At 42.8% G+C, this 17,077-nt stretch overlaps 1 protein-coding gene across 6 annotated transcripts in view; it reads right to left on the bottom strand.

The window, feature by feature from the left end:
• Positions 1-567: 567 nt before the first annotated feature.
• TBC1D9B (TBC1 domain family member 9B) overlaps positions 568-17,077 on the bottom strand; it is a 77,355-nt gene continuing 60,845 nt past the window's right edge. For 4 of the 6 annotated variants that reach the window (XM_077326611.1, XM_077326615.1, XM_077326617.1 and 1 more), the window contains 10 exons: positions 15,074-15,203; positions 14,189-14,287; positions 13,108-13,176; positions 12,578-12,815; positions 8,298-8,363; positions 7,901-7,972; positions 7,466-7,516; positions 4,895-4,948; positions 3,330-3,436; positions 568-2,995 (listed from right to left, as the gene is read on the bottom strand). In XM_077326611.1, coding sequence (XP_077182726.1) covers positions 2,303-2,995; positions 3,330-3,436; positions 4,895-4,948; positions 7,466-7,516; positions 7,901-7,972; positions 8,298-8,363; positions 12,578-12,815; positions 13,108-13,176; positions 14,189-14,287; positions 15,074-15,203 — 1,579 coding nt within the window. In that variant the 3' untranslated portion in view covers positions 568-2,302. The remainder of the gene's footprint in view (positions 2,996-3,329; positions 3,437-4,894; positions 4,949-7,465; positions 7,517-7,900; positions 7,973-8,297; positions 8,364-12,577; positions 12,816-13,107; positions 13,177-14,188; positions 14,288-15,073; positions 15,204-17,077) is intronic. The other 2 variants (XM_077326612.1, XM_077326613.1) reach the window with 2 other exon arrangements.

Raw genomic sequence — 17,077 nt, 5'->3', positions numbered from 1 at the left:
TGTAGTAAAAAAAGAAAAAGGAAGCCTTCCAAACTCTGTGCAGAAGTTGGCTGTGATTACTCAGTGGTGTGAAAGTGAAACAGAAATGCTGTACACATGCGTCTAGAACGTCTTAAACTAGTAGCAGTTGTTATAACAGTCTAACTCTCTGTTAAGAGATTGTTTCTCTAAACTGAAGTCTCCTGTTGAAAACACAGAAATCGATGTCCCTTGAAAAAGCCACACAGTGAAACTCATTAGCATCTGTTTAATATTCTGGACATTAAAGAACCAACTGCAGTTTGAAGACTCCTCAGAAGTCTGTTTATTATACTGTAACATTTGATACATCATACTGTTATCCAAGTGCCCTATTACTTGCTTGTGTCTGGTCCTTCACTGGGACCCACCCCTATTTCATTTTTGCTACTCATGTTTAAGGCCCTTTCTTATATTACTGAGATGAGTGAGACTTGACATTCAAAAAGATACTGATTTTCTACCTATTCATCCCAAACGTCTTCTCAAAGGCTCTTGTGAAAAATTTAATTGTGAAAACAAACAGCAGACATTTGAAGAGACTATGGCTACTTAAATATTTCCATTTATTTTCCATTTATTGAATACGTGATCCATCAGACATAATGTAAAATCACATGTACCTGTATTTTTAAAAAATTACAATAAATTATTGAAGAATTAGGAAAAGCACATTTGTCTGTTATCTGTCCAGAGGTACATGACAAAAGAGGCAGGGACTTAAGAAACATGTATTGGTTGTGAATACACACAGAATACACCACAGAAACATAATAATACTGGGCATTGCACCACATGGTACGCTCCGTGGGTATAGCCAACCAAGGGCTTCAGAATTTTCTTTTTATGAACTGCCAGTGTAGCTCACCCTCATTGCTGGCCAGGTCACAGCTACACATGACCATTCACTCACTTTCAGTGAAGCTCATGGTGACAGAATAATATACTTATGTAATGAGATGAGCATGGATGTAGAAACAAATACAATGGTGGTTCTTAACTGAGAATGAAGGCCCTCCCATAGGGAAGCTATCAATCTCAACACAGAGCTCCAACTTCCCTCTAGTTGATGAATAATGTGCAGAGGGCAGTGTCTGCATGCTCTATGCCTACAAGTATGCCCCCCCCCCAAATTACAATATTAAGTCACAACAATTCTTTGAATTGTAGTCTAACATGGATATCCCTATGATGTGAGGCACTGGACAATCCTGCAGCCACTTAGTTGGTTCTGGTAAACAGGAGGGAGGCCTAAGCAAAAACAAAACAACCAAAACACCTGCATGGAAAAATGGGTGGGCTAACACAGAGAAAACCCAAAAAGTCTCCATCTGACCACGGTAAGAAACAGACCTCTTTGGTCTCTGCTGCAATAGTTGATTTACTGGAATCCAGGCCTTTCTGAAATCCAATGTAGCCTGCAGAATTATAAAGACAGCAATGTAATGCTCAAAGTACCAAGAAGTGACTGTCCCTTCTACTATCTTGTCAAACCTGGGGTGATAGCATTCACCCCAAGCCAACCCAGACCCCACAGCTGAAGCAGTTGTCTGTGCTTTAAGGGAAATTAAAAACTAATACATGGCACAGAAGAATTAAAAGCAGACTAAAAGATGCTAGTATGTATCTTTTTGGTAAAATATAAAAAATCACATGCTACTGGGATGTTAAATCACTTGGGAAAGAAACCTGCTGTCCCAAGCCACTGGAGCATTATAACTGCAGGGCGCCAGGAATAGTGGAATGGAACTTCTTTATTCCTGACAGATGTCTACATTTCATTGAGGCTGCTAACAAAGCCTTCCCTTAGGTGGACTGGGGGCTCTGCAGCATTTTTATACATATTGTGAGGTCACAGGGAGGCAGCCAAAGACATAGAAGGAAGGAATTCATGCTAGGCTCCATTTGTGAACAATTGCTGAAGAACCTAAAAGCAAATGAAGGTAGAGCAGAGCATAACTGAAAACAAGCTCCATTCCAGAAAGATAGCCAGAGGCAGACATGCATAATTTAAGTGTAGTAACGCTAAGCCACAGAGACTATTAGGTTCTAATGGCTTTCATGCTCTTCAGAATGTCACATAAGCCCAGCAAGCAAGGCATCCTCCAGGGAGGTATCTATATTAAGCCGTCACTGTGATAAGCCCCTTACTGAGCTGAAGCTACTTTTAATTGTTGGGTAATTACAGTTGCAGGTAAACAGAACAAACAAGCCATGTCCAGGCATATGACAGGTTTCTAGATCCCCCACTTTTATTATCCAAGCCTTGCCCTCTTTCCTGAGTTTAACCAGACACTGAGGAAAGTTCATAATCGCTATTTGAACTGTACTGCCTTTCTACTTTCTTTTGTTCTTTGATCTTCTGTGTAATGTCAATTTTCTTCTCAAAGTAGTTTACGAGGGCAGTCTCTGTAAGCATGGAGGCCAAGACCTGTTCGAAGGAGATGGACCAGTCTGTGTCAATGGTGCTGCCGTATCGTGCAACTGAACTGCCAGCTTCACAACCAACCAGCACTGTGTCATCTGCAATATCTTCACACTGCAAAGAGCCCGTGCTGACCATGGAGTATGAAGACATGGACATATCGTCTTTGGTCTCATCGTCTGAAAGCATCTGTATGGGTGATCCTGGACCCTCACCACCTCCGTCCATGAGAATCTGATTTTCCTGATGGTGTTTCTCAAGGTGAATGTCTCCAAAACCTTTATCTTCTGAGTTAACATGGGGATATCGTTCTACAGTAGAATTCTGACTCTGCTCAGATGTTGGGGACTCCTCTTCACTTGCTACCTCCTGGGAGCTGTTTGCTTTGCTGTCATCCACTTTCTTTGGGGATTGGTGGGAAAACTTTTTGCCTACTTCTCCTATGCGCAAGAGAAGGCTGGCCACTGTAGCAATGGCATGGTACAACTCTTGCTCCACAGGGTCTTCACTGAACATATTGTAAAGGGTCTTGCACAGCTCTATAAATTGTTCCTTGGGAAAAACAACAACAGAGAAGTTAATTTATTAATCACAGTTAGACTTAACAGTGTTGTCTGAGGTAAAAATTTTGATATCCTCCTTAAATTTGGCTTGTTCTGCAACACTGCCATTCCAAATTTCCTGACTGATCAGGTGTTTGGCCAGAGTGAAGGCAACACAAGCAGCATTTGTTGATGCAAACCAAGATCTGAGTGACTATTCGTGAACTAAATCTTGGTTACACAAAGTAACCATGGTTAAAATAAACCTGGTTTCACATTACATCTGAAGGCAGTCTAAGTGTTAAATAGATTGTGTTTTTTTAAATACATTCTCAAATTCCTACCTGACTCATTTTAGGGAAATCCTTGATAGTTTCTTTCTTGGAATCTTTTTCCTTAGCCCACAATTGTAGATGATATCTGTAATCTTGAGGACTGGTACTTTTTTCCTCTGCAAAGAAAATCACATCATTACATTGATTCAGGACATTTATATATGCTACCTTTCTCCCAAAACACTCAGGACTCAAACCCTAGATCTGATCTTTGATGTGGGGCTGGAGGTAGATCTGAAGAGCAGCAAATGCTATCCCATACTCAGACCACTATACTCTGAAGGCTTAGTTCAGCATCCCATCCTCACCGTGTTTGGGGGGAAAGGGCATATTTTAGCCAGCCCACAGAGACTTATGGGATTCAATGACCCCTGATGACTCACTGGAAGAGCTGGTCAGCGATTGGCATAGCCAAATGCTGGCCACTATTGATGAAATTGCTCCCCGATCCCACCTCAAATGAGCCCCCTAGTATACAGAGGAGCTACGTGAAAGGAAACGGGCGCTGAGACTTGTGATGAAGCCTCAAGAACATCTTATAGGATGTTTATGAGAGCCTATGGGATGGTGATGAAAATGGTAAAACACTAATTTTATGCAGCTTCCATGGCATCCGCAAACTCACACCCAGCCCTAGCTTAAGTCAAGGCCAGTTTGACATTCTTGGGGCCAGGAATCTTGACCAGGTTTTGTTGGCTCAGTATTAAACTCCCTTGGGGGACTAAAGGGAGGAGGCAGTCCCATAGGTACAAAGGTCCCAGCCCATTTAGGGCTTTGTAGGTCATAACCAGCACCTTGAACCTGACCTGGTCTTCAATCTGGAGCCAGTGTAGCTGGGAAAGAACAGGATGAATATGTGCTCTCCACTGGGTCCCCACAAGGACCCTTGCTGCTGCATTCGGAACCAGTTGATGTTTCTGGAGCAGCCTCAAGGACAGCCCTGCGTACTGCGAGTTGCAGTATTCCAGTCAGGAGGTGACAGTTGCTTGGATCACTGTGGCCAGTTTGGATGCTGACAGCTAAGGTGCTAGTTGCTGTGCCTGATGAAGATGATAAAATGCCTGGCAGGCAACATTTGTGACCTGGATCTTCAGGGTTAGTGTCATGTGGACCAGGTGTGTAAAGGTGGATAGTAAACAGGCTGTTGCATTTCGCACCAGCTGAAGTGTTCAGATTTTTGTCAAGGGCAACTCCATGTACTATGCAAATTTACTGTACTATGCAAAACTATAAGAATATGCACATTCTTGAATACTAATGACCTACATACAAATGTTTGGGTTTCTTTTAGTCAAAAGCCTGTTCCTTTTAGAAACTTCATCCTGCATGGCTTAAGAGAACTAATGTTTAGAATGCTGAATAAAAATGGCAGCTAATTTGTGACTTGGAAGAGAGTTACACCCTCTCCATCAGGCCAGATGTGACATTTTTGAGAGAGAGCCTTTGTTGTGAGCACTGTTCTGGTCGAGGCACTTTATCCCCTGCAACATTAGCGAGGGTGAAAATGGTTGCATGAGTGACAAGCAAAGAAGTAACTAGGATGCGATCTGCCAGCACCAGGGAAATGTTATCACCTTGTTCTTTAAAGTTCCTCTCTTTTAATGCTTTGTCCGCTTGCACTGCTGCTTCTAACAAAAAGGAGACAATTTTTTTTTAGTAAACTCTGTACTTAGAGCACTGCATGACAACACAATATCTATGCTTACACACTAAAGGGTATTTAAAAAATGGTATGTACAGATGCAATTCATGAAGCAGTGAGTTTTCTGTGGGAGCAGCACACTGTTTATGGCGATTCTCCAGTCCTAGTTTGATCTAATTGCTGGTGAAAATGCATTCACAGCACCATGACCCACCCACCCCTCAGACAACTCCATGTTCCTTCTTCTCCCATCTGCCATTTCCTTTCTCCCCTTGCCTCCAATGGGCTCTTTGATGGTTTTAAAAAGTTGATCACTATTTTATTATTATATTAATTCTGTTTGCATGCTGCCTTTCCCCATGGGCTAAGGGTGGCTTACAAGTTAAAATCCAATAAAATACAACATACAACATAATAAATAAATTGTTAAAAGCATCAAAATCAATAAATATATACACTACATAAAGCCTACACATAGCTGCCTATTATATCTCTATTTCAGGGTAAAGAAGGAGACACATATCAGTTCAGTGGTGCTCTAATTGGGTGGGTTCTGTTATGATTGACCCTCCGCACAGGCCTGGTGGAATAGCTCTGTCTTCCAAGCCCCACGGAACAACCTGAGGTCCTGCAGGTTTCCGATGTCATTTAGCAGTGTTCCATCGGGCCGAGATAGTGTTTTGTGTACCAAGATAGTGTTTTAGCACTATTGCAATATATTTATTATTACTGATAATTTTAAAAACAATAATGAAGAACCCACTGGCAATGTTTCCAGGGGAGAAGCAACTGTGCCAGATCTTGCACCAGATGTGGGCAGGTAACTGCAAAAATCTGCAGCTTCCCAACCCACATTTTCTAGCAACCCATGTTAGGTTCAACCTTTTAGAAAATGTCACACCAAAGCAGGTTTGATTAAACAATAGCTAAAAATAAAACCACCACATTTTGAGACAGTTATCTTTGTCCCCACCACCTAGGGGGTGACCCCCACCATCAAAGGCATACTGTCTCCAATATGCTGTGCTTGAGAGCTTGTCAGTTGTATCTGACTAATCTTGGACACAGAATGCTGGACAAGGTAGATCTTGAGTTTAATCCGGGAAGAGTAAAAGACAATTCATATCCAGAGAAAAAAGTACAAGGAAAGATTTAGAAGAAGAAGAAACTCCACTGCATGTTTGACAGCGAAGGATTAAAACAAAACACTGAGGCAGTATATGTTTCAGTGCACAAGGGGGCCAGCACAAAAAGAGGAGCGGAGTAGGTTATGAAACCAAGTACTGAATGAAATGCATCATGGTCAGCTGGAGAAAAGTAAAGAATTATATGTTAACTAGGAAGGGGGGGAAGAGGGGCAAAGAGATAGTAAAATATGTTTTCTTTTTTATCTAGCATTACATTATGTATATCTGCAGAAATGCATCCCAAAATACATATGACTTTGGACCACTTGGCATATTTAATGTCTTTAAAAAGTATTTCCATATTTATTAAATATGGGCTGTTTTGTTTCAGGTGAACGCAACCTGGGCACCCCTGATGTCAGTGCCTCAATAGACTGGATCTGGATTGGCTGTCCTTCTTCCTGACTCCTTGGTAAATACTCACATGAAGCAGTGCACTAAACTCAGGCTTTATTCGGGATGCTACAACAGGGCACCTCATTCTGGTTCACAGGGTAGTTTTGTCACTCCCTTCCCAGCCTACTTTCTCCCTGCCTTTCCATGTGTCAGATGGGCCACCTTCATGCCTCTCTTAACTCTCGTGCCCTGCACTGCCAAGCTCCCTTTCACATCTGCCCTTAAGTCCTCTCCCAGCTGAGGGCCTTTCACTGAGAGCCTTAATTGAAGTTCCTGCTCCTATGCTTCCATGTTCTCCACACCCTAGGGGCATACCTGTCCCACAGAGAGAGGCACCTCTCCCCAACTGATGCCCTTCCGGTCACATTATAGCTGTTGGATGATCCGGACCCTAGTGCACTCCATACTTCTTAAAGAGCTCCTGTCCCTTGCCTGCCTGCCCATGCCACAGTCCATATATTGTTAATTGACAAACCATAAAGATGTAATTAATCTTAAACATGAAATCCATAACAAATATTTTTTGCATTAGCACATTTTTCTTTATCACAGAGTAGTACAGAAAATAATTTGGTTTTTTGTTTTGTTATGATGCAATAGTTAGTATGTATGGCTCCCAGGTGTCTAAGGTACTAAATAACTATTATCATTAGTGGAATGAATTGCAAATTTAACTATTAGAAGTTATACCTTTTCTACATTAGGGTCTCAACAGTTAATTTAAAATTAGTGGATATGGAATTTGATGAAGAATAATCCAATGCATCTAAATGTAACAAATATGAAAAAATTGCACCCAGCTGCTTTGTATCAGAAATGGAACTAAGCAATTCAATTCTATATGACTTCCACAATATTTAGAAGGAGGGTAGTAGCACAAAAAGAGTGTGCTCATTGTTGCACAAGCAATTCAGACTAACCTTTAGAATCACATTGCAAGAAGAAATCCAGTTCTGAGACAAAAGGAAATACTGGAGAAGGAATGATAAAAGAGAAAGAAAGAGAAACTGGGTTTGAAAGCAGTGAAGAAATCTAAGGCATTACAAGAGTGAGTTAAGCACAGACCAAGAAAAATAAGGAGGAAAGCAACAAAAAGAAGCAAAATACAACAAGATCTAAGCAAGAGCCCTAGATCATTGGACAAACAGTCTGTTGACAAGAGCATTAGCATTAGGCTTCCTCTGACTATACTTCACATGCTGGGTTAAACAGGCCCTCTTGCCATTAGGCCATGACAAATGCTGGAACCTTTCTGGGACACCCTCCCGCTGTGGAGGACAACCATGGCAACCTTGAGAATAGCTTCACACCATAGTGCTCTGGGCTCATAGTGCCCAGAGAACAACTGTCATTACCTTCTGTAGTATTACCATCTTTGAAGTAATTTGTGGCTTCCAGAGCAGATTCTGCTTCTTCTGGACTCAGAGCTATAAAGAGGGAAGTGAAAAAATAAATAAAGCAAACCTTTATTTAGATTAGGCCTTGCTTTCTCAGATGAACTCAAGACAGCTTAAACAGACTTAGTTCTTGGGATTCAAATTAGTCGTTATGGTGTCCATGGGTGCAACCTGTTGACGGCCCTCAGAGACTCTCTCAGATGATACGCAGTACAATTTCCTCCAATAGGTTTACCCAGCATAAGGGAATATCTCTCAATAAAAGCTTACAATTACGTTTATATAAATATTGGTGCCATGCTTAGTCCAATGAAAGAAAGATTAATTAGGTAAGGTGATATAAGAAGATACTCACCTGGAGGTAAATGCAGTTTGTAAAGGAGTTTTAATTTCTCAGTTAAATCACCATGATACATTCCACCTGTGCAGAATGGAGATGAAGAGAAAAGAACAACATTATGGAACATGCTAATGGCAACTTTTCCCCTGGCCTTTACCAGCTACCCCCCCCCCCCATCAAGAGGGAGAGATTAATGATCTCCTATAGGAGTTCCCCCCTTCAAGGATCACTGCCTTGCTGTGGCAAGGGGGCTTGCGTAGCTCAGTGAAGCTATGAGCTATGCTGTGCAGTGCCACCCAAGATGGACAGGTCATAGCTGAGAGCTCTGACAAAAGGTGATCCACTGGAGAAGGAAATGGCAAACCACTGCCATGAAAACCCAATGGACAAGTTCAATAGGCAAAACGATATGACGCCGGAAGATGAGCCCCTCAGGTCGGAAGGTGTCCAATATGCTACTGGGGATGAGCAGACGGCTAGTACGAGTAGCGCCAGAATGAATGAAGCGCCTGGGCCAAAGCTGAAAGGTCGCTCAGTTGTGGAAGTAACTGGTGGCGAAAAGACAGTCCGGTGCTGTAAAGATTTTTATTCCATAGGAACCTGGAACGTCAGATCCATGAATCAAGGCAATCTGGACATGGTTAAACAAGAGATGACAAGACTGAACACTGACATTTTAGGAATAAGTGAACTCAAATGGACAGGAATCAGTGAATTTAATTCAGATGACCATCAGGTATACTACTGTGGACAAGAATCTCGCAGAAGAAATGGAGTAGCCTTCATAATCAATAAGACAGTAGGAAAAGCAGTCTTGGGATACAATCCCTAAAATGACAGAATGATCTCAGTTCGAATCCAAGGCAAACCATTCAACATCACAGTAATACAGGTCTATGCCCCAACTACTGCTGCTGAAGTGGATGAAGTTGACCAGTTCTATGAAGCCCTACAACACCTTCTAGAAGCAATGCCAAAAATGATTTGCTTATCTTCATGGGGGATTGGAATGCTAAAGTAGGAAGCCAAAAGATAATCAGGATAACAGGCAAGTTTGGCCTTGGAGTACAAAATGAAGCAGGGCACAGGCTGGTAGAATTTTGTCAAGGGAATACAATGGTCATAGCAAACACTCTTTTCCAACAACCCAAGAGACAACTCTACACATGGACATCACCAGACGGTCAACAGAAATCAGATTGACTATGTGCTCTGCAGCCAAACATGGGGAAGCTCTATACAGTCAGTAAAAACAAGACCAGGAGCTGATTGTGGTTCAGATCATCAGCTTCTTTTTGCAAAATTTAGGCTTAAATTGAAGAAAGTAGGGAAAAGCACTAGGCCACTCAGGTATGAACTAAATCATATCCCCGACAAATATACAGTAGAGGTGACAAATAGATTTAGGGAATTAGATCTGATAGACAGAGTGCTTGAAGAACTATGGACGGAGGTTTGCCACATTGTACAAGAGGTAGCAACTTAAACCATTGCAAAGAAAAAGAAATGCAAGAAATCAAAATGGCTGTCTGAGGAAGCTTTACAAATAGCTAAGGAGAGAAGGGAAGTGAAAGGCAAGGGAGAAAGAGAAAGATACACCAAATTGAATGCAGAGAAAAGCTAGAAGAGATAAGAATGCCTTCTTAAATGAACAGTGCAAACAAATAGAAGAAAACAATAGAATGGGGAGGACCAGAGATCTTTTCAAGAAAATTGGAGATATGAAGAGAACATTTCATGCAAAGATGATTATGATAAGGGACCAAAATGGTAGGGACCTCACAGAAGCAGAAGAGATTTTAAAAAGGTGGCAAAATTATACAGAAGAACTATACAAGAGCGAGCTTAACATCCCTGATAACCACAATGGGGTAGGTACTGACCTGGAACCAGACATCCTGGAATGTGAAGTCAAATGGGCCTTAGGAAGTCTGAGAAACAATAAAGCTAGTGGTCGTGACAGCATTCCAGTTGAACTATTCAAAATCTTAAAAGACGATGCAGTAAAAGTGCTACACTCGATATGCCATCAAATCTGGAAAACTCAACAATGGCCACAGGATTGGAAAAGGTCAGTTTACATTCCAATCCCAAAGAAGGGCAATGCCACAGAATGTTCAAACTACCGCACCATTGCACTCATTTCTCATGCTAGCAAAGTTATGCTCAAAATCCTACAAGCTAGGCTCCAGCAATATGTGGACCGAGAACTTCCAGAAGTACAGGCAGGATTTCGAAGAGGCAGAGGAACTAGAGATTAAACTGCCAACATACGCTGGATTATGGAGAACGCTAGGGAGTTCCAGAAGAACATCTACTTCTGCTTCATTGACTATGCTAAAGCATTTGATTGTGTGGAGCACAACAAATTGTGGCAAGTTCTTAAAGAGATGGGAATACCAGAGCATCTTATTTGTCTCTTGAGAAACTTATATGCAGGTCAAGAAGCAACAGTGAGAACTGAACATGGAATCACTGATTGGTTCAAAATTGAGAAAGGAGTTCGGCAAGGCTGTATACTGTCGCCTTGCCTATTTAACTTGTATGCGGAGCACATCATGAGAAAGAGGGGATTAGAGGAGTCACAAATTGGAATCAAGATTGCAGGGAGAAATATCAACAACCTCAGATATGCAGATGATACCACTCTAATGGCAGAAAGTGAAGAGGAGCTAAAGAGCCTGTTGTTGCGGGTGAAGGAGGAGAGTGCAAAAGTTGGCTTGAAACTCAACATCAAGAAAACAAAGATCATGGCATCCGGCCCTCTCAATTCCTGGCAAATAGATGGGGAAGAAATGGAGATAGTGACAGATTTTATTTTCCTGGGCTCCAAGATCACTGCAGATGGGGACTGCAGCAAAGAAATTAAAAGACACTTAATCCTGGGGAGGAAAGCTATGGCAAATCTAGACAGAATCCTAAAAAGCAGAGACATCACTCAGCCAACAAAGGTGTGTTTAGTCAAGGCTATGGTATTCCCAGTTTCAATGTATGGCTGTGAAAGTTGGACCATAAGGAAGGCCAAGCATCAAAGAATTGAGGCTTTTGAACTCTGGTGCTGGAGAAGACTCTTGCGAGTCCCTCGGAATGCAACTCGAACAAACCGGTCAGTCCTAGATCAGCCCTGACTGCTCCTTAGAAGGCCAGATCCTGATGATGAAACTCAAATACTTTGGCCACCTCATCAGAAGGAAGGATTCCCTGGAGAAAAGCCTATTGCTGGGACCGATTGAGGGCAAAAGAAGAAGGGGACGACAGAGAATGAGGTGGCTGGATGGAGTCACTGAAGCTGTAGGTGCAAATTTAAATGGACTCCGGGGAATGGTAGAGGACAGGAAGGCCTGGAGGATCATTGTCCATGGGGTCATGATGGGTTGGACACGACTTCGCACCTAACAACAACAAATAGGAGATTCTCTCATCATTCACTGGCCAGACACAAGCACTGTGGGAAGAGGCTAGCTAACAGTCTCAACTTCCCTTAGTGGGGAATGAGACTGCATGGTTGTTGGGCAGGCACAGGCTGGAATAAGAGTGTGGATTCCACTCTTGGGACAGTTGCTTAAGGCTATGGTAGAGCAGAGCTGGAGTGGTCAGTGATTCAAGGGTGTGAAGAGGGTGTGGAGATGACAGAGTATGCAGGAGTGCCATGAACTGCCTGTGCAAATGTGTAACAAGGCCAACTGACCCAAATAGGAAGCTCTTCTACAGCCTGAGTGCAGTGTGTGCATTGTGGGGAAGAAAGGTGGCCCATCAATGCCCACCCCCATCCTTTTTGTAGAGTGAGTGCCACACCCCTGCCTGCTGTCACAGTTAATATTGCTATTTTACTTATGAAAACTTAGGCTCAAAGACACGAATGAGGTGCATTTTCATTTGGAAGAAAAACCTTAACCCAGATTTCTTTAGTCCAAGTAAAACTTTCTGTTCACTAGACTACAAATTCAAACTTCTATTAAACAGATTTTATTTTATTTATTTATTGTTAGATTTCTATCCCACCACTTCTCCAAGGACTTGTGGCGGTTTACAGAATAAAACCATAAAACCTCATTTAGGTCCAGCACAAAGACTTCAGCTACTAATTCCGTAGAGAAGACTACCCCACAAGAATTGATGCTCTGATTTTTGCCTTATTCAACAATGAGGGGAAAATGAGACTGCATTTCCCATTCTTTTTTGTAATGTCTTTCCAAATACAACTTCTGCCACTATGTAATCAATGGCCAGTCCACAGGGGAGGACAAAAACCATCGACTTCAGTCTTTAACATAATCTTTAGTAAAGCTACATACTCATCCCTGTTGCAAACTCCTTGAAGTTAATTAGTGCATCTTTGTTCTCATCAAGGAGCCGGAACATTCGTTCTGCTAGCACTGGAGTGTGGAGGCCACAAGACCAAGGCGTAAGGGCAGCAAATAACTCTCTGAACTGCTCTATGTTGATGCGGTACTGTTCTAAGTATGGCAGGCTCTGGTCTCGTTGAGAAGCAGCAGTGTGATTTCCCCAATAACAGCTCATAAGGTGTTTTGCCTGTGAAAAGAAGGGGTGATCAGGTCAGGCACAAACAGCACATTCCAGCCTTCAGCACTGGATGTATCTGGAGCTCGAAAGAGGAAGAAAAATGCACTAGCAATTCCAAGGAGAAGGCTGCCTTGGGTTTGAGGGTATTTGTCTTTTTTTTTTTTAATTCAGATTTGGGCATGACTTTAGCTCAACTCTGTAGCAACTCTGGCTCTTGGGTAAGTCTGCTGTTGTCAACAGCTGTGCAGCTGGGAAAGGGCAGTTAATGACAACTACAAGAGAGTATTTATAGGTCTCTTACCTTAAATACTACGTAAAGGTCTTCTAGCTCCTGCATTGAAAAACTGATATCACCAGATACAGCTCGAACCTATACACAGGCAGGAAAATTATTTCTTTAAAAATTCTATTAGTTGTGAAAGTCACATTCAACAACAACAGGAAACTATAAAATGTCTTTCAAGGCCTGGGGACTTGACCAGAGAAAGCAAAGAGTATATAATGATTTTGAACAGAATATAAAAGTCTGCATCAAGGGAATTATTGATCTGTAACACAGGAAGATGCAAAAGGAAAAAAAGCCGACCCCAAAAAAATTCTGATGACAGCTAGAGAAGAATAGCTCTATTCCCTTGAACTCAGCAGGCAAACACAGCAAAAAGCTAGCCAAAAACACTAAATGCATTTCCTGCTCTCTGTGCCTGTAATTGGAAGTGGGAACAGGAAATATGTCAACTCCTTCTTCCTTTCAGCTTTTATCTCTTTTAATCTGCTCAGTGTCAAACATCTACAAGGGCACTAGAGGCATCTGCCAGAGACATCTGATGCTATACAGATAGAATGAACACTGCCACAAACAAATAATAGGAAAAAAAGCTTCAGTGAGAAGTTGTGAAAGTTACTCTTCTCTGAAGATCACGATGCACAACAGACCTGATGAAGAGAAAGGTCAGCTTCTCTTGTGGCTGCAACTGCCCCCTCCCCAATCACTTGATGGGGAAGAAAAAAGTGAAAAGAAGTGAGCCAACTTGAGGGGTTTTGTGATAAGAGCTGACAAGGCTCCCTCTTGGTAAAAATCACAACTTTCAACTCTTTTGATCTGCTTCCCTTCCCAACTTGCTATGGCAGCTGCTCAGATCTGGAGATGTAAGCTGAAATCTCCCTTTTCAGTTCCTTCATTTGCCTCAAAACAGACTAGCCACAGGATAATTCTTTGTACAAGGGCCCAAAGGAGTAGAGAGTACGCCAACTGGATTGCTTAGCTGCCATTTTTGTCTTTGGAGTCTTAGCTCACTATCCCCAAGACCCAAAGTGGGTAAAGAATTAGGAGAACATGAATGAGACACTTAAAATACATATTTAAAAAACTAGGTTCCACTTACCACACTCCTCTTGGCTGTGTCCTCCAAAGAATGGATCACCTTCAACCTTTGCTTAAAGCGCATCTGCTCAATATCATCTGCCTTCAAATGGTCAAATTTCTATAGCCAGAAAAGTAGATTAGAACCTTTAGAATCGTAGCATTCAGTGACATACTGCATGCATGCAATGGCACCATGGGCATTGGCAGATGATTAACTAAACCAACAGGTGACACCGAGGAGGAAGAAAACTGTGCATGAAGAAGATAAGCTGTTTTTTTTGTACCCCATTTTTTACTACCTGAAAGAGTCTCAAAGAGTTGCCTACTCTTTCTCTCCCTACAGCAGACACCCCGTGAGGTAGGTAGGGCTGAGAGACCTGACAGAACTGTGACTGCCTCAAGGTCACATAGTTGGCTGCGTGTGAAGAAGGAGTGGAGAATCAAACCCAGTTTAGAGGCCACTGCTCTTAACCACTACACCAAGCTGATAACCAGCAACAGATCCCAAGCTTTGTTTGGAAGCCATGGACATAAACATTGACAAGAACGGAAGAAATACATTAGTTGCAATTCAGATTCAGCTTCTGAGCACCAAAAGGGGCTACACAGAGAAGTTTTGCTTCTGTAGAATTTCCATTAAAAAAGAATCAAAATTAACAAGAAACTTTTAAAGAAAGTGAAAATGAAACACAAGTGTGATAACTGCAGCAATACCACATTAAATAAACAAAGGTATTAACCAATCCAAAACTTAAAAGAACCAGAGGAAGAACCCATACCCGGAATGCATGTATACTTCAAATGTAAACTGAAGACAATGTTTTGGATTAACAAATAATGGGAGACCAGACTTTTAAGCAGAAAATATCATAATATGAAGTTAAAAATCAAATCAACTCCAGACCTCATAGGCAGTTTTTATAAGTTCAAAGATATCGATCTGCACTGGTGGTTCATCTCCACTTGTCAATAAGGCATGGAGATGTGGGATTGGTGGAGAAACACTATGTTGATTGACTACATTGTCCAGGTACCTAGAGGAAAATCAAGAGTGAAAAAAGAACCTTAGATTTATCTTTAAACTGACAATTAGGGCTAGAAATGTTAACGCGATTCTGAATAGTTACATCTTTCTACCTGCCTAATTCCATTGCTGATGTATTCTCTTGAGAACAATCAGTGTTTATAATCCATCCTTATTGAATTGCTTTAACTGCAGCTCCCTCCAATTAGATTTATTTTAATTTACAGATCATCTTCGTCACTGGGACTCAAGTATGATACAACTTTTCAGTCAATAAACCAATTGCAGAATATAACATTTGAATAATAACAATGGTTAACTCTAACAGCAAAGATTCCAATTAAAACAAACCTATTGCACTGGGACTGGGATGGAAGAACTGGAAGACAAAACACAGTACCCCTAATAGAAGAAGAAGAAGAGTTGGTTCTTATATGCCGCTTTTCTCGACCCGAAGGAGGCTCAAAGCGACTTATAATCCCTTTCCCTTTCCTCTCCCCACAACAGACACCCTCCCTGTGAGGTGGGTGAGGCTGAGAGAGCCCTGATATCACTGCTCAGTCAGAACAGTTTTATCAGCGCCGTGGCGAGCCCAAAGTCACCCAGCTGGCTGCATGTGGGGGAGTGCAGAATCGAACCCGGCATGCCAGATTAGAAGTCCACACTCCTAACCACTACACTAGCAATCCCCAACCTGTGAGCCGCGGACCACATGTGGTCCGTCGACTAATTGGAGGTGGGCCGCGAAGGACGCCTCCCCCCCCCCGGCCCTTTACTTCATCAACAATCCGATCCGGCAGGCGCACATGTGCAGGCTCAGAGCTCCACGCCTGCGCTCGCTGGCATGCCGATGGCTGTGCCTCCCTCCCCCGACCCAGCCACCCTGCCTCCCTGAGCAGAAGCGCCGCCTCAGCTTCCCCGCCCCCCCCGGAGTGCCAGCGCTTAGGAGCACTCACTTGATTGCAGACGGCTGAAGGGATGTTTAAACATTACCATAGTGACCAGAGTCAGAGAACGTTAGGGGAGTGGTTGAGAGTAGAGGCGTAAACTACCCCCCCCAGCGGGCCTCAGTAAAATTATCAAGTGTTGAGTGGTCCCCAGTGATAAAAAGGTTGGGGACCACTGCACTACACCAAACTGGCTCTCTCAATTTGAGAGCACCTCCCAAGCTATCCATTACATCACAATCCCACTCTTCTACAAGAATGTCTTCCAAAACATGAGCGAGAGACAACTATACCCCATCGAAAGTGGGGTGCCCTATGTCATTCGTGGCCTCAACCTTCCCAATCCACACTAACTCCACTTTGTCAGGATTCAATTTCAGCTTGTTTACCCTTAGCCATTCAACTATAGAAGTCAGGCATTTATGGCCAAGGACCAATAAAACGCAATAAAAATTACAAATATGAAGAAAAACCAATGTAGGGCACAGTAAAATTACATTATTGCTTAAACCAATCCGAAAGGTTTTGTTAACATATTCAAAAACCATTCAAGACCATCTTTAACCACTCCGGCGGAGCGGAATAAATAAAAGAGTAAGGGCCCTGAGGGCGGGCCCTGTCCGGGATGAGGAAGGGTGCCGATTGGCCATTCAGTCCAGCCCCAAACTCCCAATCAGCAGCCGCTCACAGCGCGGCTGCTGACTGGCTGTTTACCCCGGCTACAACCAATTGGGAGGCGCAAAGCGCCTCCCAACCCGCCCCACCCCCAACGAGGGCTAACCTTTGCTCCACGGTGGCCATTCCTTTGCTGGCCGCCGAGAGCGAAGGTACGCTGCTGGCCCCCGCCATCTAACGGTCAATGATTCCACAGACCCTGGGGAGGCCGCTGGCAAGCTCGCAGAGTCGCCCAGCACCCTCCCTGGGGCCTGGGTAGCGT

This window comes from Paroedura picta, chromosome 3 (assembly GCF_049243985.1).
Source record: "Paroedura picta isolate Pp20150507F chromosome 3, Ppicta_v3.0, whole genome shotgun sequence".
In the NCBI taxonomy this organism is placed as follows: Eukaryota; Metazoa; Chordata; class Lepidosauria; order Squamata; family Gekkonidae; genus Paroedura; species Paroedura picta.
This window is presented reverse-complemented; position numbering and strand designations above follow the sequence as displayed.